This window comes from Centroberyx affinis, unplaced genomic scaffold (genome assembly GCF_046629955.1).
Source record: "Centroberyx affinis isolate AG114_WGS23_722 - 3 ecotype Tasmania unplaced genomic scaffold, CSIRO-AGI_Caff_v1 ptg001901l_1, whole genome shotgun sequence".
Classification (NCBI taxonomy): Eukaryota; Metazoa; Chordata; class Actinopteri; order Beryciformes; family Berycidae; genus Centroberyx; species Centroberyx affinis.
Window position 1 is genome coordinate 295,216 of NW_027280266.1, and position 21,070 is coordinate 316,285.

A 21,070-nucleotide genomic window follows, 5' to 3' on the forward strand; every position below is an offset into this window, starting at 1 on the left:
AACATACAAACATATTAAATGAGTGGCTATCTGCTGGTAGGCATATAGCCTGAAATATAAAACATTCTGAAAAAAACAGCCTCAATACAGACCGCAAAACATGCGAGACGACAAAAGTTTCTTGAGCTCAAAACTAACACCACATTTACAGATAGGCCAAGTGACCAGAGAACCAACGCAAAGCCCATCAGAAAAACATAAAAAGCAAAAACAAAACAAAACGGGAAACTCTCTCTGTCCTCCAGCCTTCTCTCTCTCTCTCTCTCTCGGAGTCCACGTACCTTGCAGAGTTTCTGGTAGCGCGGCGAGGAGATGGCCATCCTCTGGAGCCTGTGTAGGAAGACCACCACTTTCTGGAGGGAGGTCCGGACCATGGCCATCATCTTAAGACTGCCACAGGTCTGCAGCAGCCTGCTCCTGGTCCGCATGCTAGCACTGCCCTACCCCGCTCATATTGCTCTCCCTCTCCCTCTCCCTAGCCAGCCGTCCAGACCCCAGCCAAGCTGACGTGATGCGCACACACACACACACGCACATACACACACACACACACAGGGAAAAACACACTCTCACACACACGCTCAGAGCGGCATGCCCCCGCCTTTCGTCACATATACACACACGCGGTACACACACTGAGCGCAGACTCAGTTGACTAACACTCTCTCTCTCCCTTCACAAACAGTCGCTCTCACAGCCCTCAGCATGCACACACGCATGCACACACACACACGCGCGTGTGATGATGCAGCCAGGCAGCACGAGACGAGACACTCACTTTCTCCTCCACGCGGACATTCACACGCGCACTCTGACCGCAGAGCCAGAAGAGAGAACACGAGAGAAAAAACACAAATCACTTCCGACGGCCCCCTGCAGAGTCAGAGGAGGGTGACGAGGAAAAAGGACAAGAAGAAAAAAAGAAGAGGAAGAAGAAAAAATAACAGATAAGCGCATGAAGAGAAGGGTGAAAAGTGCCGGTGAGCAGGGAGGAAAGGAGAGAGGGAGGCACGAGTTGCGCTGGACGAGAAGAGAAAGAGAGAGAGAGAGAAATGCCTCTCTTGGTCGTACGCAGCTCACTTTTTACTGCCACTGATCCAGAGAGAGAGAGAGAGAGACAGAGAGAGAGAGAGAGAGAGAGAGAGAGAGAGAGAGAGAGAGAGAGCGGAGCGAGATGTACGCTATGCCCTCCTTATGGACCAGAGAAAGAGACAGGGAGAAAGAGGCAGAGAGGAGAGGGAGAGAAACAGATCAAGAGCGGCAGGATAACGGACGGCAAACACTCCCTCTGTTGTGGAGGGAGAATGACATTACACAAGGCGACCGGCAAGTGAATGAGAGAGGGGGGTGGGGGGGGGTGGGGGGGGTGGAGAGGGAGAGGGAGAGGAAGAGGGAGAGGGAGAGGGAGAGAGAGTGAGAGCGCAAGAGAGAGAGAGAGAGAGAGAGAGACAGAGAGAGAGAGAGCGGACGGAGAGCACATGAGTGTGTATTATGAAGTGCTGGTGTGTGCGTGTGTCCCATACATAGCTCTGAAACAGATTAACTCAGAACAACAGAGAAGAGGCCTTACTGGAAAACGCAAGATAAAAGATAAAGAAAAGAAAAGTGGGAGTAAAGCAGAGCGAGAGGAGAGAAGGGAGGGAGGGCAAGGTCAACAGAAGATAAAAGGCTTTTAAGCGTCTTTTATCAGCGCAGAAAACGGGTAAATCTTTAGAGAATAAATCTGCAGGAACTACCTGAGAGATCAAATCGAGAGAGAAAATGGGTAGGCGAAGGAAAAAAAAAAAAGGGACTCGGATAAAAGGAGAGATGGGTCGAGATATTTGTCTAAAGAGGAATGTGCGCAGTCGAGGTGAAGTAGTAGCCGCCTCAGCAGAGATTATCATAAAGCGGCCTCTCGGCTCCCGCAGAGCCATTGACCACAAAGTATTACACCCGGTTGGGTATTTTAAACCTATTCATGTTTTTCTGTATGACTCTCCTGTTTGACATTTATTTTAAGTGCCGTTGAACACCTCTCTCTTCCCCCCACCCGTAAGACGAGAGGCATCTATTTGAAGTGGGGATGAATACCTGTGCATTGCCCCAGAGCGGCGTGGAAAGAAGCGCTACCTCTCCCACCAACACGGCTCCCCGTTCCGATGACTCATACGTTTAAAAAGGTCCATGCGCAACGAACACAACAGTAACGCACAAGCAAGGAGTAGGCTAAGTGCAGTGTTGAGTGCAGCGCTATGGGATGCATTACACCACTCCGCTTGCCTTGTCAACTTTTTATAGATGGAGGGAGATCCAGTTCCGAGGCAGAGAGGAGAAACCGAACACACAAACAAGCGTACAAACAAATTACTTTAAACCAACAGGCATTCGTATTTCCGCAGCTTACCTACACGGCCACCGGCAGCAATCGTTATTTGCCGACAGGCCCGTGCACGAATACAGAGTCAAACACACACACACACACACACACAGGCAGTGTAGAGGCAGTGAGGGGGGATCATGATGAGCTTGTTGAAGAGCTCTGTTTAGACAAGGTTTAACTGGCTACACCGTCCATTTCAGTCATTCCACAGAGTATTGACTCTGCTTCACAGGGAATTACATGGGAGACTGAGTGTACTGCTGGCTCTGTGTTAATGGCACTGATGGTACTGGGTCTCCACTAAGAGATTGTAGGAGGCTTATATGCGCTCTCCCACTCTATATTGTCACGGTCAACACACACACACACACACACACACACACACACATACACACACACATTTGTAATACCCACAGCCACACATGCACACGGTGAGTTTGATAAAAGCAGCCCCTCCAGAGTGGACTTTTGCCCTTTGCGCTGGAAGCCATTATTGCTATATCTTCCACCGTATGTGTGTGTGTGGCACCGACTTATTAGATAACAGGTCCCATGCTAGCGTCACACCACAACACTGCAGTGGAGTATGAAAGGCGATCATGCAACACAATTCAGAATCTCAGAATACACACGCTAACAGTGGATTACCAGCAAGATATAATGGTGATGATTCTCTAGGCAACTATTTGGATATTGCAAATGGGCAAAGGTCCCAGCAACTGCCAACAAACTTTACCACACTGTCAAAAATCTATTCAAATGTTCTCTGGCAACAGGATGCTGTTTTGTGATTAAAAACCTGCCTATCACTAGTTTTGCAGCCTTAAATCTGTCAAATCATTTGTCTGTGTTTGATCCTGTTCATATTTAATTCAGCCTCTACATTTTTCAATTATTTCATGTAGCAAATTTGTATTTGTCACTGCACTTGACAGCTCACCAAACCTGTGGGCTGAATATGGAAACAACAGTTGAAATGACAATGGCCAATGGTCAAAAACTGTGAGTAAAGCAAGATGCCTCTCCCTCTCTCCCTCTCCCTCTCCCTCTCCCTCTCCCTCTCCCTCTCCCTCTCCCTCTCCCTCTCCCTCTCCCTCTCCCTCTCCCTCTCTCTCTCTCTCTCTCTCTCTCTCTCTCTCTCTCCCTCTCTCTCTCTCTCTCAACAGAAACAGACAGAGAGAAAGAGAGATGGAAATGAGAGGACAAACAGGATAAAGAGAAAGACAGTGGACCAGAAAGATCCACCGATATATTGGTGGAGGTATGCCATTATTACTGGTCATATTATCCTTTCACAGATTTTAAGATTAGATTTCAGCACGTCATGTTCATTTTTTTTTTTTTAAGAATTTCAATTCTTAACACCAGACCTTTGAGAGGCAAGACCAAATCCCACAGTGTATGAATCTTGAAAGGGTTTATAATGATGGATTATGTTTGACAGCGATACCACAAAGTAGATCATTACTATTGGCAGATATACCTGATAGCACCCATTTCCCTCCCCAGTCATCAGAATCGTATCAGACCCAAACCAGGCCTCAACAGTGAGCTGCAAAAGTCTTCTTGCTCAGACAACGGTGTGGCCATTCATGCTGCGATTCAATGCCATTTCACTCTATAACCTTGGCCTACTTGAAAAAAGAATGGGATATTGGAAACGCAAGTGATAGTACCCCAACATCCGAGACAAGGAAACTAAGAGCGTCATTATGGCAGTGAAGCTTTCGATGAGGAGAGAGGTGTGACATTGCTGCATTGTTGTCTCCCTTCTCAGGGACAAGGCTCTTATCTGAAGTGCAACAGGAAGCTTGTATGCACAGGAAGGAGGGCGTATGAATGGGAACCCCAGAGAGAATAATCCAAACAAGATGAGGACGAGATTGTCGGGATGAGAATAAAAATTTTTTTTTTTTAAAAAGACCTTTCAAGTTCAGTAGGCTGTGACAAAGGATTAGTACCTACTTTATCTAAGGAAAGAGTGAGGTGAAGTGATTTTGGATTAAAATGTTACATAAAGCGAAAGATAATGTGTGTCAACAGATCCCTGAGGGAAGGTCTAGGTAAATGACAAGCTACTGAGAGGAAGAGCAAACACACACACACACACACACATACACAAACACACTCAGAATTACTAAACAGTGCAGGACAAGAGATCAATGAGATGCAGTCCATGCATACAAGCACACACACGCGCACACTCTGCATGCCCTCTCATTCACACATCTTTAACCAGCAGCGTACGCATGGGCGCGCACAACACACCCCAACCCTCTAGCTGAAGGATGCATTAATGAAGGATGACACCGAGATAATAGGCTAGCACCTGTCCACAGATACCACACACACACACACACACATACGCACACACTGTTTCAGTCTCAGTTCACTGGCCTACCTCCAGTTGTCCTCTCAGCTCCTTGACGTGGGCGGAGTCCTGAGATAGCTCCTCCCTCTGGGAGGCGTCAGCCAGAACGTTGACAGTAGTCTCCGCCTCCTGGAGCCACTTGAGGAAGGCCTCCAGCTCTCTGAGAGACGACTGAAGGCTCTTCAGTTCACAGTCTAATTGGGCCTGCCGGTCACTTGCCCTGTCAATCAACATTGGTAGTCAATCACACAAGATCTATGGATATAACTAGCGGCCAATGAGTATGCTGGTTCACGATTACATATTGACCGCAATGCCCTGATGAGTGATACTATCAAATGGTATGATGTGCATGCATGCGTGTGTGTGTGTGCGCGCGCGTGTGTGTGTGTGTGTGTGTGTGTGTGTGTGTGTGTGTGTGTGTGTGTGTGTGTGTGTGTGTGTGTGTGTGTACCTGTTGTTGATGCTGTTCCAGGCACCATTGTGCTTGTCTGTGACCTCTTTGATCCTCCTGGTGTCATCAGCAGAATACTCCCGGAGGAGCTGATTGGACAGCTCGTTGAAGGCCGCCACGGCAGGTTGGCCTCGGCCCAGGTCTTGGAGGAACGCCTGTAAAACAATCAACATTGATGGTTGTTAGGATCATCATGAAACCGATGATGTGGAGGATGTGACTGAACTGTATGTGCAACTGTGGAGGGTCCTGCTGTACAGCTGTACAGCACTGCCTTATTTTATTGCCTCATTTATTTGTATGAAGTGTTTTCTATATATTGTTGTTGCTTGGTATCTGCTTTCTGTAAGACAAATTGCCCCATAAGGATATTAATGACCTCTTCTCTAGACTCAACAAACACTAAATTAAACCCTGGGCCCTATAAAGACAAATAAATTTGTTATTGTACCGTTAGCCCTGCTGACATAATTTTTTTGCTTAACCTCTATTTAATGAAGCAGGTCACTTAAGACCAAATTCTTACTCATAAAGCGAGACCCTATGGTTTGAAATTCACTGTGAGTGTACAAATCATCTGAGATGTGACCCTCAGGCTCATATTCTGTCAACTAAAGGTAAATTTCACCACTTTAATTGGATAATTACTCATCATTACAATGTTATCAAAGACCACACAAACCAGGAGCAGATAGCTGTGTGGCCAGCATACTGGATTCTGTTAAACACAGTTGCCCTCTAGTGTTTGGTCACTGTAATGTATCAGGTTCACTCCATGATGAAGCACAATCTGTTGTACAGAAACTTTCGGCCAAGTCATCATCTCAAATTAAAATGATGGATGATGTGGGTGTACAAAGGTTATTAAGGTCCAGAGTGATGTATTGTGGACAAGTGATTTATTCATTCAACCCAACCTTGTGCAGAGTTATACAAGTGTATAAAGGACCTCTAGTATAAGGAAAAGGTATTTGGTCAATTTTTTTTTCTCTATTAGGAGAGTCGAATCCTCTTGAGTATTTCCCTCTCTTAAGACAGTATGATGACAGGAATACAGAGTCCCAGGAAAGGTAAGGAAGGAGAGGCATTGAGGGACATTGAGAGAAAGTTTAGCGGTGAAACTTTTCCCTAACCTTGTTGTCAGCCAGCTGTTTGGTCAGGGGATCTCTGGACTGCTGGAGCAGGTTGTGGAAACGCCCCTCATTCTGGCCAATCAGGGCCATCACCTCCTGCCTCTGTTCCTCCCACTGGTCGCTGTGGCCAATCATGTTGTCCAGCTGCTTGAGGCGTGCCTCGACACCGTGCTGCGTGCTGTCCCATTGGCTGCGAACCCTCTCCACTGGACAGGGAGAGATACACAAGCAACAGGCAAAGACAAAAACAAAAAGAAAGAGTACGGTGACGCTGTTAAATAAATTTGAATTCAAAAAAGGAACAGATGTGAACAGGAATGCAAACAAGCCGGAGAAAAAGCAAGAAAACAATTCCAAATCCTAACCAATTAAAAATGAATACAGCCCCAAAAATGCTCAAATCATGAATACTGAATACTGAAATACTGAAAAATACTGTAAACACTGCATCCTTGCTGTTGTCTGTTGTGCAGCTAATATATTTGTACACAGGAATATCTCTGCTTTTGCAATTGTTCAATGGACATTATATTTTTTCAATGCAAACGTCTTGTTCTGCACATACGTTTCTCAGTGATGGATGTGCGAACGTCCAGGTTAGAGGTCTTGTTTTTGATGTTCTGCGCCAAGGTGAAAATGTCCTCCAGCTGGGGGTGACGCTGCTCCAGGTCACTCTTAGTCACCTGCCAGGGCAAGACGCATGTACACACATACACACACACACACACACACGCACACATGTTCACAAGTGCAAAAACGTCACATAAGCTCCACTGCTGCAATAAAAAAAGAAAACATGTTTCTCACACAAACACATACACAACTTCCCTCCCTCCCACCTCTCCGCTCCCTCAGTCTCACCTGCAGACGTCCCATGGTGGTCCTGATCTCATCCGTGTCCCCCACGGTGACGATGTTGGACTTGAGCATCTGGGTGATGAGGAGAAGCCAGTTCGCTAGCTCGGTGGCCGTCTCGTTGAGGTCGGTGGGCGCCACGGTGTCCGGGGTGTGGGGGGTTTGGTGGTGGGGGTCCTCGCTCAGCAGGCTGGCCATCTGCACTGCCGAGGGGACCGCAGACACTGGGGGTGGAGGGAGGGAAGAGAGCAGGCAGGGAGCTCACGGCATGTAATGTTGAAATGTTGACATACACAGCTTCTTTAAAAGGCAATGATGCAATGAACGTGAAAGACATTAGGGGGGAGAGAGGAGGTGCTGTCTAACAGCGTAGTGGCATCTCAATAACAACTAGAGGAAACGTGGATACATGAGGCATCAGGGCTTGTTTTGCTGATATACTATCAGGACTTTGTTGTTCGCCCCTTATTGATTGTTTCTTCATACATCGTCACCCTCCAGATTAAGCTGGGCCATTGAGGGATTTTGAGTATGTGCATATATGTTTGCCATTTCATTTCAATGTTACGTCTGATGAAGGGCCATAAGACTCAAAAATCACAGCGCCACAATAAAAAGGGTTTGTCTTTCATGGGGATAGTGTTGTGATTTTTCATCCTTGTGTACTATGAAGACAGAGCTCATGACTGGTTCAGAAGTGAGAGAAATAGTGAAATCAGTGAATTCCTGAGATGGCTTTACCAAGTTGCTGGTGCTGGACGACATGCTGTGTCCATGGAGAGACGGACTGCTGGAGAGATTCCCTCAGTCGGCCATCCAGAGCCTTCCAGTCAGCTGCCAGCTGCTCTACCTTACTCTATACACATAGAGACATAAAGGGATATATATCTATAATCAATCACTTGGTACAAAACATGACCAACAGAAAACATTTGCTCTTTAACATAATAGGCAAATCACGGCAAGTTGAATCAAAACTTCAATTAAACAATACTTTTGGCAAAAGAAATTACCCAAAGTGGGTGAAAGTCACTTAAATACTATGATTTGCTTTAACTGCATGTTACAATTTGCAGTGCAAATTATCAAATTATGTTACTATGGCAACTGGGACCTTTTCCTGAGGCAATAGCTGCTGCCGTCTCTGTAGTTCAATAGAACGAGCCAACAGGTCCTCCAAGTCTCTCTTCCTCTCCTTCATAGAGGTCTCCAGAACCTACAGCGGGACAAAAGCACTCATTTCAGGTACTAAGTGTATACGCATACGTGTGTATTATTTATTTATTTATTTATTTCCTTTATTTTACCAGGTAGGTTATTGAGAACACATGTGTATGTGTGTGTTTTATCTGTGTTTTCAATCAGCTCAGGTGTGTTAGTTAGTATTTATTTAGTGCAGAAAGTGTACCTGTGCTTGGGCAGGGCTCAGGCCTCTGGATGTGAGTGTCTGGTGTGTGACCAGGACCCAGTCAGTCAGCCTGTTCATCTTGTCCTGGAACTGTCCGTGGCTCTGCAGGTTGGCCTCCACCTCCCCGACCTTGTCCAGCAACTCGTGGGTCACCTACAGGGGAGAGAGGGAGTGAGAAATGAGTAAAGGAAGGAGGGAGGCAGGGAGGGACTCAGCAATTCTAAAAAAGAAGTAAAGTAGAAGAAAAGTCTGAATAATTAACAATTTAAAAGTAGTGTTCAGAGTTGGAATTTGGACTTGGATGCGTTGGCGGTGCCACTTTTCACCTTGCTCCAGTTGAGGTTGATGGCTCTCAGCCTGCCAACATGCTGGTCTCTGTCCTGAGGGCTCACACTGGGATTGGCCAGAATCTGAGGGGCGTGCTTGTTCAGCCAACCCAGGCGCTCGTTCTGCGCGTCCATTTCCTCTGCTAGCGCCTACAGGAAAGATGGAAGCATTTGACCTTTGACTTCACAAGTGATCTATCTATTAGTGTAAAATCTATTGACAAATGAGAGAGAAGGGAAAAAGAGAGAGAGAATGAAAGAAATAATGGGAAATCAAGAATGAATGCTGTGAAAGAGAAGCACTGAGGTTAGGAATAGAACAAAGAGGGAATGAAGTTTGTATACAGGCCGCCTCATGTAGCCAAACACTTAATTTCACTTTGTTTTTTATCCTGCAGGGGAAAAGTCTGGCTGAGGTCGTTGTCGGGTGGGAATGAAGGCAGAAAAAAAAAATTGAGTGTTTGTATTTCCTCAATCACAGCAGCGGTGTTCAAAACTAGAGAGGTGAAGGGCAGGTTTTCTCTGTGTGTATTGTAGCTGGTGTTTGACAGCTTTTGTGCCCAGAATGCCAGTGACTGAGATGCAGGGACCAACTTTTGGGTGTAGTGAAGCGATTGGGGGAGAAAAAGAACAAAAGGAAACAAAAACACCGTCAGAGCTGACCATAAAAATAGCACCATCCGTCAGCTGTGGAGCAGGAGCAGAAATCGCTATTCCCCCGTGAAACATCAGCTGAGTCACACTAATACGAACGTGTTTTGGGGCTGGCTGTACCTTGAGTTCTTTGAGGTTTTTGTCGGTGGCGGTGACGGGTAGGGAGCTGACGGCGTGTTCTGCCTGCTCCAGCCACAGAGCCAGCTCCCCAGTCCTCCTCATCAGGTCTGACAGGGCCGGGTCCCCTGCAGCCAGCCTGCACACACACAAACATACACATAAAGATACAAGCACACAAATACAGTACGAACACATGCATGCACGCACAGACACAAACCTGTAGAGTATACACACACACACACACACAGGCATATATTGTGATTAGGATCTCCATTTCCCCAAGGTTGCACGTCTAATCCTAACATTTACATTTATATTACAGTTATAGACTGATTGACCGCACCGATAATGTTACCGTTACCTGCCAAACGCTGATAAAGAAAGCGGGCCAACAATTTGGTTACAGCTAACGTATGCCACTGATGGAGAGGTAGAGCTAACCTCTGTGCTAAATTACACTGTAACACCACAACGTTCTATAAGCAAGATACAGGAATGGTGTCATATTTACTGTCAAAATCCGATTTAGAATCTATCCTCCTTATCACTCCAACCCATGCTGCCGTGTTTCCATGCAGGCTGCTGTGGACACACTACCTGCGCTGTCTGTCCAGGACCTGACGGTTGACTGCTCTCCAGCGCTGGCCCAGGTGTTCTAGCTTCTCTTCAAGCAGGGGTCCGTCGGGGGCCGACAACTGACCGATTATTTGCTCCCCGGTGTGGGTCAGTACTGCCAGGACGGGCTGGTGACTGGCAAGGCCTTCCTCCAGCTCCTACAATAGATAAGAGAATGAGAGAGAGTGGGAGGAAGGGAGGGGGGGGGGATGTGGAATCGGGGATCAATCGGACTGCGTAAGCCGATTCACTCAGGGCAAATCCCCGGGCTCAAGTCCATCTTTCCGGGCAAATCTCCGATTGACACATAGGCATGATTTGTGACAAATCAAGATTTAAGCTGCCAAATCTCCTTCCACCGAGAGAGATTTAACTTGCCAAGACAGACCCATAAAGTAGGAGCATAAAGTCTGCTAAAGGGTGAGTCAGCTAATTGATCTCTCAATTCCATCCACTTGATCCCTCATCTCATTCTCAGTGGCTGTGAAAAGCATGTGAAGGAGCTAGCTAGCTGGAGGGCAGCTCCAGCTTTGCAAATCACACTGATAAAGGTGTTAATAATGGTGGCGGTGCTGTCAACGATAATGCCAGGCCTACAAAGAATTTAATTCCCTGTGGAAGCGAAATTGGCGCTTTAGTAATCAAACAAAGCAAATTAAAGACCCGTCCTCGCTCACTCCCTCTCATCTTACTCTTCATTCCACGTCTCTCACTCCCTCGCTCTATATTATGAACAGTTAGATGTGCAGTGTGTTTGTTTATTAGGTACGGTATAGAGCGCCTATCTGTTTCCCCTTGGGGAATAAAATCCAATTATCTCCTATCTAACGCTTCCAGCTACTTTAATCACTAATGTAAAACATATTACTATTGTATACTAGGATGGCAATCATTTTGTTTTCAATTTATAAACATATGACATATTGCTGCTCTATGTATCAGTTATTGATGGTTTACCTGGATAAATGTACGCATCAGTTTCATCATACTCTCACTGAAATATTTATATATTCTTTATACATTTAGACCTGGGGATTTCTTTGGGGTGGTATAACCAAATGCATAGGGCAAAACAGGCAAATACACAGGCATGCGTGTGTTCTCAGGCATTCACACACATGTACACACACACACACAGACACACACACAAAACACACACGCAGAAGCCCCATTCCCCGGCCCTCTGACCTCCTGGTGTTGTCGTGCGGTCTCCAGGTCCAGCTGTCCATCAGGGCCGGTGCTCTCAGCCAGCAGCGTCTCTGTGTCAGTCAGCCACTGGCTCAGGTCATTCATGTCACAGTGGAACTGCCTCCACTCCTCTATGGCACGGTCAAAACTCCTGCAGGGAAGCACGCACACGCATATGGTGTCTTTCTTGTTAACCATTCACATTCAAACAACAGCATCAAGTTGGTCCCTTCCTGTTAAACCAGACATTCATGACCCCCCTCACTATTGTCAAGTATGTCAATGCTGCTACACAATTTTGCAGCTTTAATGTATACTTTGAGTGTTTATATCTAGTCTTTTGTCATACAATGCTTCTTGTCTGCAAAGCATGTGAGATCCTGTTATGTTTTGTCCTGCACCTACTGTGTCGATCCTGTGTTGTCATGTCTATTGTATTGTAATGTGTCAGTCGCTGTATAACTGACAGACGTTGAATTAATCCCCAAGGCAGCATTAATCGAACACGCAGGCATATTGTTCTTTTACAAGTAGATTTTCTTAATCTTTGTATCTTTATGTACTTCAGTTGTCTGATGTGCGTAGGCCAGCATTTTCTTTCTTTTCCTCAAGAGCAAACCCACAAATGCAAATGTGATTGCACACTGTGAACAATCAAGTGGAATTCAATTTCCCCAATAACGCGAACCAGATAATTCAAATTACCCAAGACAACATTAAAATTAATTTCCTTTTTCTTCTTAAACTTAAAAGAGTCCATTTAGTAGTGTTTTGATTTCAATAATGGCGATGGAATGAGTTTTGATTGCTTCTTAATAACTAATTAAGTATTTTCTTTGCTCTTGCTTAAGCATTACTGGACTAAGTGTTAAAGAATGAGATGATAAATGAAGGAATTCAGTTCTCCAAGGGTACAACCAAGTTAATCCGCTGGAAATTCCACAGTTTTCGGAAAAGGAAAAATGTATACGTCAGGGGAAAAAACCACCTCGCTCCATTCCTGACCTCCATTAAACACCGGCAAACGTTGTGACACTCGGGAACGCCTGAACACATTGGAGAGTTTACAGTGACGCTACTGCATAAATCAGCAAAGGCCAAGAGGCTGATTACTTAATATACTTCATCCAAAGAACAGATCTTTATCGCATCTATGGTTTGAATGGGGTTAAACACAGAGACAAGGTAAAGAAATGTGTTTTGGATGAGCAGTTTTACAAATATACTCTGTTCTTTAAATTTTTATGGATGGCCAAAGTTTATTGTGATTACAGGCTTCAGCATTTATGTGCTATCTTCAAAATTAGCCTACTGGTTTATTCTAGCATGTGCACACACTGTATGCAGCAAATGAAGATTGTTTATGCCGAAGGAATTATGTTGATACTAATCAAGGCCACCGAAATATATGTGTGTGTGTGTGTACAAGTGCATGAGTGATGGTGAGTGAGTGAATGAGCAAGAGAGCAAAGAGAGTGAATATGTGCATGAGCATGAGATTGTTTATGCCCAAGGAATTGTTTTGATAGTAATCAAGGTCACTGTGTGTGTGTGTGTGTGTGTGTGTGTGTGTGTGTGTGCTAGTGTGGCTTGATTGTGTGCCCTGGCCTATCTGCTTATCTGTCTCTGCTGTCTCCTGACTAGCAGACAGCTGACATTTAATGTCTCTGCAGCTTAGGTCAGGTCATATCCTGACACACAAATTTGCATGCACTTGTACACAGACACACACAAACTTTGGCCTCCTATCTTATAATCCCAATTTGTTTGTTTCCCTCATTTCCCACTACATTTGTTGTGTCCTTTGCCACTCTGTGAAGCGCTTTGTGAAAACGAGCTTTATTGAAAGCACTTCATTTATAGGTCTGATTAAATTTAGATTCAGCACAACCACACTGCTGTCTGGCGAGTGTGTGTACAATATGATCTGTTACACTGGTTGTGTGTGCGGTCGGTGCACCCACCCCTTGCGGTGGTTGTACATGCGGTTGAGGCGGTCCCACTCTGCGTTGAGCTGCGTGAGGGCGTCTCCGATCTGGGCCACCTCGGTGGGCGAAGCGTCCCGGATGGCATCAGGCTGCCGCTCGTGGATCACCGCAACCTGCTCACCCAGGCGCTCCAGACTGTCTTTGATATTCTAGGAGAGAGTAAATGAGGGATAGATGAAGGGAGAGCGAGAGAGAGAGCGAGAGAGAGAGAGAGAGAGAAGAGAGGGAGAGAGAGAGAGAGAGAGAGAGAGAGAGAGAGAGAGAGAGAGAGAGAGAGAGAGAGAGAGAGAGAGAGAGAGAGAGAGAGAGAGAGAGAGAGAGAGAGAGAGAGAGAGAGAGAGAGAGAGGAGAGAGAGAGAGAGAGAGAGAATACAAGTATGAATTAAAACAGTAGGAGGAACAGCTAGGAATGAATGCAGCAGCTAGTACTTTAACTGGCACTAACAGAAGAAATCATATCAACCCAATTGTGTCTTTGTAAGCGTTTTAGAAAAGCACTGTACAAAATACATTTTTCTGATTAATCTACAACAGCAGTGTTTGACTTGACTTTGCAGACTGGCTACCAAAGTGCCAACCCACCCTGAGTGTGTCCTCCTGGCTGGAGAAGTCTTCGTAGAGCCCCCCGCTGAGCTCGGAGGAGTTGAGGAGCAGCTCGTTGTCGGCCATGGCCAGCAGCACCTTGTTGATGTCCAACAGGTAGTCAGAGGGGCTCAGGGAGGAAGCGCCGCTATGCTCCACTGGAGACATCTGCTGGCCACAGAGGAGTAGGAGGGAAGAAGGCCAGGAGGGAGAGAGAGAGAGACAGGGAGAGAAAGAAAGAGAGAGAAACAGGAGAATTAGAGAGGAAAATTGTCTTGTTCCTATAAAAAGATAGTGAATTTAATAATATAGTATATATCTAATCAACATACAACAAGTATATATCTAAAGAACATACAGTGATGAACACACCTTAATAATGGAAGCGGCATCCCAGCTAGTGTCTGTGTGTGTGTGTGTGTGTGTGTGTGTGTATGTGTGTGTCTCTCACCTCAGCTGACAACTCGCTTGTCTGCTCTGTGAAGCTGTGGGAGGACGAAGACTCCATAGAGACTTCTACCTGCCTGATTCGCAGCACCCTCAACTCCTAAAACACAGACAGACAGAGACAGACACCAAACTGCATCAGTGCACAAAGAACAAACACAATGCAACCGCACAATGGCCAACAAGATTCCCACTCTGAGCCCAAGCTTTAGCAGCACAGTCTTGCTCAGAAGTCACAGTTATTGTGTTTTTGGGGCATCTCACTCACCCTGTGAGCAGAATACTGGCTCTGCAGCCGGAGCAGCAGGAGCCTCAGCTCCTCCCTCTGGCCCTCGTCCGCAGTCTGCTGCAACACCTCCTCTCCTCTCCTCAGCAGGTCTTCCACGCCGGCCTTCTCCTCATCCATCTGGTACAGACACACAGGAGGTCAAAGGTCAAATAGGGAGTTCAAGTACTTGAGTTTGACATCCGATTTAAAAACAAAAACAAAAAACAAAAATCGGAGACTGTTTTTAATTCTTTCTTATTTCCATTGCAATGAGCAGTGAAAGTCAAAGAGCAAGAAAAAACTGGGAAATAAAAACGTAGGAATCAAAACTGGTTTCAGTTCTAAACGGCTCTCTTGCTTCAATAAGGAATGCGTTGATCAGAGTGGAGACGAGGCAGACACTTCTAAGGCAAATCTTGTTTAGAAAGAAGAAAGTACTTCCTGACTGGCACGCTGACCTTGCTGCGGATTGGTCAGGTTGCTCAGCCTGTGTGTTTAACGTCATAAACCTTGATAACACAGATTGAATTCCAGACTTGTTAGGCCTTGGAATACAAAGCTCGCCTTACCAGGTGACACCTTTATACAGCGTATAGTCCTGCATGCTCTTCATGGAAACCCTCATAAACCTCAGGTTGATAGAGACAGGGAGAGAAAGAGAGGCACCCTTGGGCAAATTTCTTTGGTGTGAACTGTGTGTGTGTGTGTTTTCACGTTCTCCAATATTCATTTGGTTTTGGTAAACCAAATGAAAACCCTTGACATAAATGTTTGGTCTATGACTACCATGTTAACCAGGCTCTCTAAGTCACTAAGGCTCAACCCAGTAGAGTAGATATGAGAGAACACAGTAGGAATCCCTTCTTTCTGCATCTGCATCGCACTTTTCAAAAACAAAATGCTATCAAAGAAAGAAATCCAAAACAACATAGAGGTCGGCTTTATATACCTTATCATCATCCAGGATGTGTGTTTGGTCCTGCTGTTGCTGCAGGGCCCTGAGTGTGTCCTGCAGCTCTGCCTGGAGGCCCTGCACCTCGCTGGGGTTCAGAGCCCCAACATGAAGAGCCTGACTCTGGCTTTCCACTCGGGTCTCCTGGCTCTGAATGACCTGATGAAATGACACCTCAGACATCTAAGACAGAGAAGGTATGATAAATGAATGAGAGAATGTGTCAATATAATAATCTGCATGCTCAAAGAAAGTGCTCGATTGTTGTAATTTTCTTGGTGTTACGTGCAATTTACAGCACACTCACTGCAAATAGAGCCTTGCAGGATGTGCTCAAAAAAAATTTGGACAGCTATTTCAATGTATTTCGGTGACCCAAACATTTTACCAGTTTGAATTAAATGAATTGTTTATGACCCCATTTTTCTCTGGCTGAACTGGCTTTGCAAAAATATTTGATTTGATGGCTTCCACTGCGTCCGCAGCTTGTGCTAATGAGGTTTTCTTGTACCTGCTGAGGCGCCTGCTGGCTCATCTCCACACCACCCGACTCTAGACTGGTCAGCATCTAGGTGTCAACACACAGGAAAAAGATACAATGATGCTGACTGTAAATACTGTACCACAAGCTTTCAGTTTATTTCACACATTAGCCTTTTGATATAGAGGATTGTACATCCACATTGGACTTGTGGTGATGAATGTGGGTGTAAAAAGTTGCTGTGAGTTTAAGCTTTCATACAGTGTGTGCATGTGTACCTTGGCGGTTTTGATGTGCTGGGAGACCTTGTCGAAGTTGCGGTTGAGCTCGGCCAGTTTGGGTTCCACCACGTCTCGGCAGGCGGGCCCCCTGCTGGTCATCAGGATGACGGCCTGGTCCCTCACGTTGTCCACACGCAGGCTGAGGTCCTCCAGCTCCTCCAGCATTCCCTGAGGAGAGACCGCACACTAGCTATCCATCCATTCATATATCCATTTCAGCAGTATGTCTTTTCTCTCTCTTGAGACTAGATGACATTGTGGCTTCAGATCAGACCAGAGAGCTTAGTCTCTTAGCTTTACTCACTTTTATACATACCACTCCTTTCCGTCTCTCTTTTTGCATACCACAACCGCTCCCTCCCCCCTCACCTTGACCACCCTCTCCCTCTCTGCGGGGGCGAGCCGCTCAGCCTCATCCAGGTGGATCTGGGTCTGGTAGAGCCAAGTGCTGATGTGGGCCAGGTTCTCATCAAAGATCTCCACCTCATTCTGGTGGCTCTGCACACATAAAGAGAAAAACAAGAAAGGCTCAGTGCTTTTATGAAAATGTAAAAAATATCATCATTGTCTAAAGGTCCTCTATTTTCCCCATTTTCTACTTCATCCACAAGAGATCCATTTTAACCTTTAACCTTTCCATGACTTACTGCACAATTTCCACAGCCAACATTTGTTTTTGTCTTTGCTCAAATGTTATATTTTTTATTGAAGAGCTGATTTGCATGTCCTTGTTTTCGTCTTGCTTTGAAGGTTTTGCTTTGACCAGCTATTACTATCATTTGGGACTTTATGTATTTATTATCTGGGTTATAATTTCAAAGATAATTTCATAGATCTACCAGCAGCCAACCTCAAACACTGGTTAAAAAACATACGAGCACTTTACCATGCCATTTTTCCATGCCAGGTTTTCAATGACCAGTGACCTTGTCATCTGTGCTCAAATTAATTAAATGCACTTAGTCTCTTAGTATTATAAATGATGAAGAATTTCTGAATACATTCTTAGCACGCTAGGCACAGGGAGGAAAAACTAAATTTATCCATTCAAGAATAGCCGCTCTAATCAATCTTATATTATGGCAACAAGAAAATACACAGATGATAAAATGAACTTCCAATTCTCCCTCTATTAAACCGTGTCCAATGTTAGCGCTCACCAGCACGGTGCTAAGCCAGTCCTCGGTCCAGGTCCGGACGCGGCCCCAGCCTTCGTTGAGGCCACAGAGCCTGTCCTCCAGCTGAGCCTCGCTCCCCTCCACCAGAGTCTGCAGCCCAGCACTGGTCTCCATCAGGCCAGACAGCTCCGTCTTACGCCGCTCCGACTCCTTCAGCAGGCCCTGGGGGAGACACACACACACACACACACACACATTAAGCAACTTCAAACTTACCACAGGCATAAATATAACATACAGCAGTACAGTAGAAGTGAATACTCATTCGAGAATCATCAATAATGCATTTTGTTCTGCTAACATGGGGATTTCAATTTTCCCTGAACCAAGTTTGTTTGATACGGCTAATGTCAAATTTTGGGGAAAACACGTTTGCCCCCACAGGCCTAGGATCGAAACGAAAAATCGAAAACCCGAGCTTTCTCTCCTGTGCTTTCTTCTCTTTCCCACTGTCTAAATAAAAAATACAAACAGTAAAAATTAGTAGACTGCCAGCTCTTCTTAAAAAATAAAAAAGCACCCGAGAGCACACACATAATCTCACACACAGACAGACAACACACAGGGATGACTACTCACGTTGGCCCAAGCGATCTCGGCGTCGATGTCGGCCGGCATGTCTCCAGAGTTGTTCTTCTGCTGGAGCTGAGCCTCGTTCGTGGTCAGCCAGTCCTGCAGGCCGGTGCTCTCCTTGTGGAACTTCTGAGACAGAGACAGAGCTTTCTCCAAGTCCTGCTTGCCCTCTGTCACCTGGGAAGAGACGGAAAACAGAGTTGGCTTTCGCTGGCCTCAGAAATGGATATTACTTGCAACATGCGCGGTCCTGTATACAGATTCATTTGTAGACAAAGGAAAAGTCGATTTGTAGTAAACTTGTCAGGAGGGAGCTACCTGTGCCCCCAAGTCGTTGTACAGCAGCTTGAGAGAAGTGAGCTGTTCGTCCATGGCCTTGGGGTTCTCCGTCTGCTGTTTCTGGACAATCTGTCGGCCTGTCTTTATCACCGTCTCCACCTCCAGCTTCACCTCACTCAGCAACTTGTACAGTTTCTTTACAGAGAAGAGAGAGAGAGGAGATGAGTGTGTGTGCGTGTGTGCGTGTGTGTGTGTGTGTGTGTGTGTGTGTGTGTGTGTGTGTGACAAAACACTGCCACACAGCCTGTTGTGGTAGGCAGGCTGGGTGGCAGAGACATTTGTTTTTGTATCCTTTGCAGAACGTCTGTAATATATGACCCATGTGCAAACAAAGTACAATTCAATTCATCAGCTGCAGTTTACTGTAAAAGAGAGAGAGACAAAGCTCTGGGTCTCACCATGCAGCCACTGAGATGGGCCTGGATTTGTCCGGTTCCAGGTCCCTGATGTCCAGAATGTGCAGCTCAGCCTTGGCGCCATCCAGGACCCTCTTACAGTCCAACATGCGCTGCTCAAAGTTAGCAGGCTTCTGGAAAAGCTGGTACTTAGTGGAGATCTCCCGCAGTTTCCTCTGCAGGAGGCAAAGGGAGGTAAGTAATACAACTGTATCACAAATCAGATGACACACAGTTGCACCACTAGCATTACCACAGTGCCATGAATTGGCACTTTTGCACAGTCCTGTATAAGGGCTTAAATATGTGATTACAGTTAGTAGATACCTCACCACAGCTGATACAACACACAAAACAAAGAACAATCAGGACAGGAGGAGAGAGCCTGCAGTTCCTGGTGCTCTCCAGTAGGAGGCAGTGGTACCTGCAGCTGGTCCAGCATGGTCCCACCGCGGACAGCCTTGCCGTCGGTGGTGGCGGGGGGAAGGTTGGCCACGTTCCTCCTCCTCATCTCCTCCACCGTCACCTCGTGGGCTGCGATCTCTGCCCCGATGGTCTGGAGGAGAGGTGGGAATCAGTACTCAATGCCCCCTTGTGGCATTCATGAAGTTTTATTGAGTGTGTATATACAGTATGTATAACCATATGAATATGTGTATTAACACGGTATCTTCAGGTTTCAGAAAGCCAAATTTAAGACTTTTTAAGATTTTTTAAGATTTTTTAATGCTACCTCGAATTGACTTTTAATACCAATTTAACAACCAAAATAAAGAAACAAAGCTAGCAAAACCAGCTTTTTTCTGATTGAATATAGCTTAAGAAAGTGGTGAAAAAAGACACCAGGACATTAAGGGCCAGGAAGTCCAATTCTGTTTAGGAAAGCAGTTATGAGAAAAAAAAAAAACATGTTTTGTATATTGTTTCATTAACCCTATTCCGTATTAATCTAACAGCGGATTTATGGATTTTTCTGGACTTTTTTAGGCCTTAAAATGCAGATAATTTAGTTTTTCAGACTTTCATTGGGCATCAAACTGGAGTGGGGGGTTCAGACGAGTGAAGTGATCTTGTGCTAAGTGAAATGCGTCAGGCTTGTTGTCACGTCTTGTCTGTGGGCCCCAAGTTTCCAGTACTTCCCCTGGGTATGTGTGTGTGTGTTTATGCATGTGTATGCCTGTGCGTACCTGTGCCTCCTGTGGGAGCTGGAAGGCGTCGATGCGGTCGGTGAGGTAGGAGGTGAGCGTGTGGTCCAGCTGGCTCAGAGACTCCTGCAGCGTCTGGAGCGCCTGTTCGTTCTCCCTCAGCGTCTGCAGCTGCTGCTCCAAGCTGATCTGCCTGTTCACAGCCTGAGGGGCAGAGACAGCGAATGGCAGCTTCATGTATCCACAGTGGGGTATATCAGTGCATTTAAAAACACTTTATTATTCCCCGTATGTATATATTCCCCATTCACAGTAAGGATAAGGGTACGTTCATATCCTGACAACAATAAAAACCTGAGTTTGTTAGCCGGGATAGTCTATTATTAGCCATTATACGCAGGCATGTAAACACTTTATCCCAGACATTGTTGGTTTCTGCTCTACTGAACAAGGTATGTAGACAAATGTGACCAGCTTATCCCTAAATATGACCTTAACACGGATATGAGCAGTTACAGTTGTATATACCTATACAGCCTATAGGTATAAGAAGAAAATGCTCATATTTGCAAGGGAAGTATTCAAATCCATATTCACACAGTAAAAAGAAAATATTTTCATAGGAAACATGTAGAGGCACCTAATTCTTATTGAATACCTAACTAGCAAATGATGCCATCTTATTTTTTTTTCACAGTAACAAAACCACACACACACACACACACACACACACACACACACACATACGCTGACACACAAAGAGAGGGTGCTGACCTGGTGGCTGAGCTGGTCGTAGCGGGAGTTGAAGGCCTCTAGTTTCTCACTAATGAGTTCGTCCAGTATGCCTCCGTCTATCAGCGTCTGACCCAGCTCTCTGATTTGCGTCCGGTTGTCCCCGGGGTGACGAAGCACGCTCTCCAATGACTGGTGGTGGATGGAGGACAGAGACCAACAG

The 21,070-nt window shown here is 45.7% G+C and overlaps 1 protein-coding gene across 1 annotated transcript in view; it reads right to left on the minus strand.

Annotated features, from left to right (window-relative positions):
• utrn (utrophin) overlaps positions 1-21,070 on the minus strand; it is a 146,484-nt gene that overhangs the window by 112,493 nt on the left and 12,921 nt on the right. The window contains 28 exon segments of the mRNA XM_071530212.1: positions 4,764-4,953; positions 5,188-5,342; positions 6,321-6,526; positions 6,886-7,003; positions 7,182-7,399; positions 7,917-8,031; positions 8,290-8,391; positions 8,584-8,736; positions 8,910-9,059; positions 9,684-9,819; positions 10,281-10,456; positions 11,487-11,637; positions 13,451-13,623; positions 14,057-14,227; positions 14,508-14,603; positions 14,772-14,909; positions 15,721-15,906; positions 16,235-16,291; positions 16,483-16,653; positions 16,855-16,983; positions 17,646-17,825; positions 18,243-18,413; positions 18,555-18,710; positions 18,974-19,002; positions 19,005-19,146; positions 19,395-19,526; positions 20,158-20,319; positions 20,890-21,039. Coding sequence (XP_071386313.1) covers positions 4,764-4,953; positions 5,188-5,342; positions 6,321-6,526; positions 6,886-7,003; positions 7,182-7,399; positions 7,917-8,031; positions 8,290-8,391; positions 8,584-8,736; positions 8,910-9,059; positions 9,684-9,819; positions 10,281-10,456; positions 11,487-11,637; positions 13,451-13,623; positions 14,057-14,227; positions 14,508-14,603; positions 14,772-14,909; positions 15,721-15,906; positions 16,235-16,291; positions 16,483-16,653; positions 16,855-16,983; positions 17,646-17,825; positions 18,243-18,413; positions 18,555-18,710; positions 18,974-19,002; positions 19,005-19,146; positions 19,395-19,526; positions 20,158-20,319; positions 20,890-21,039 — 4,113 coding nt within the window.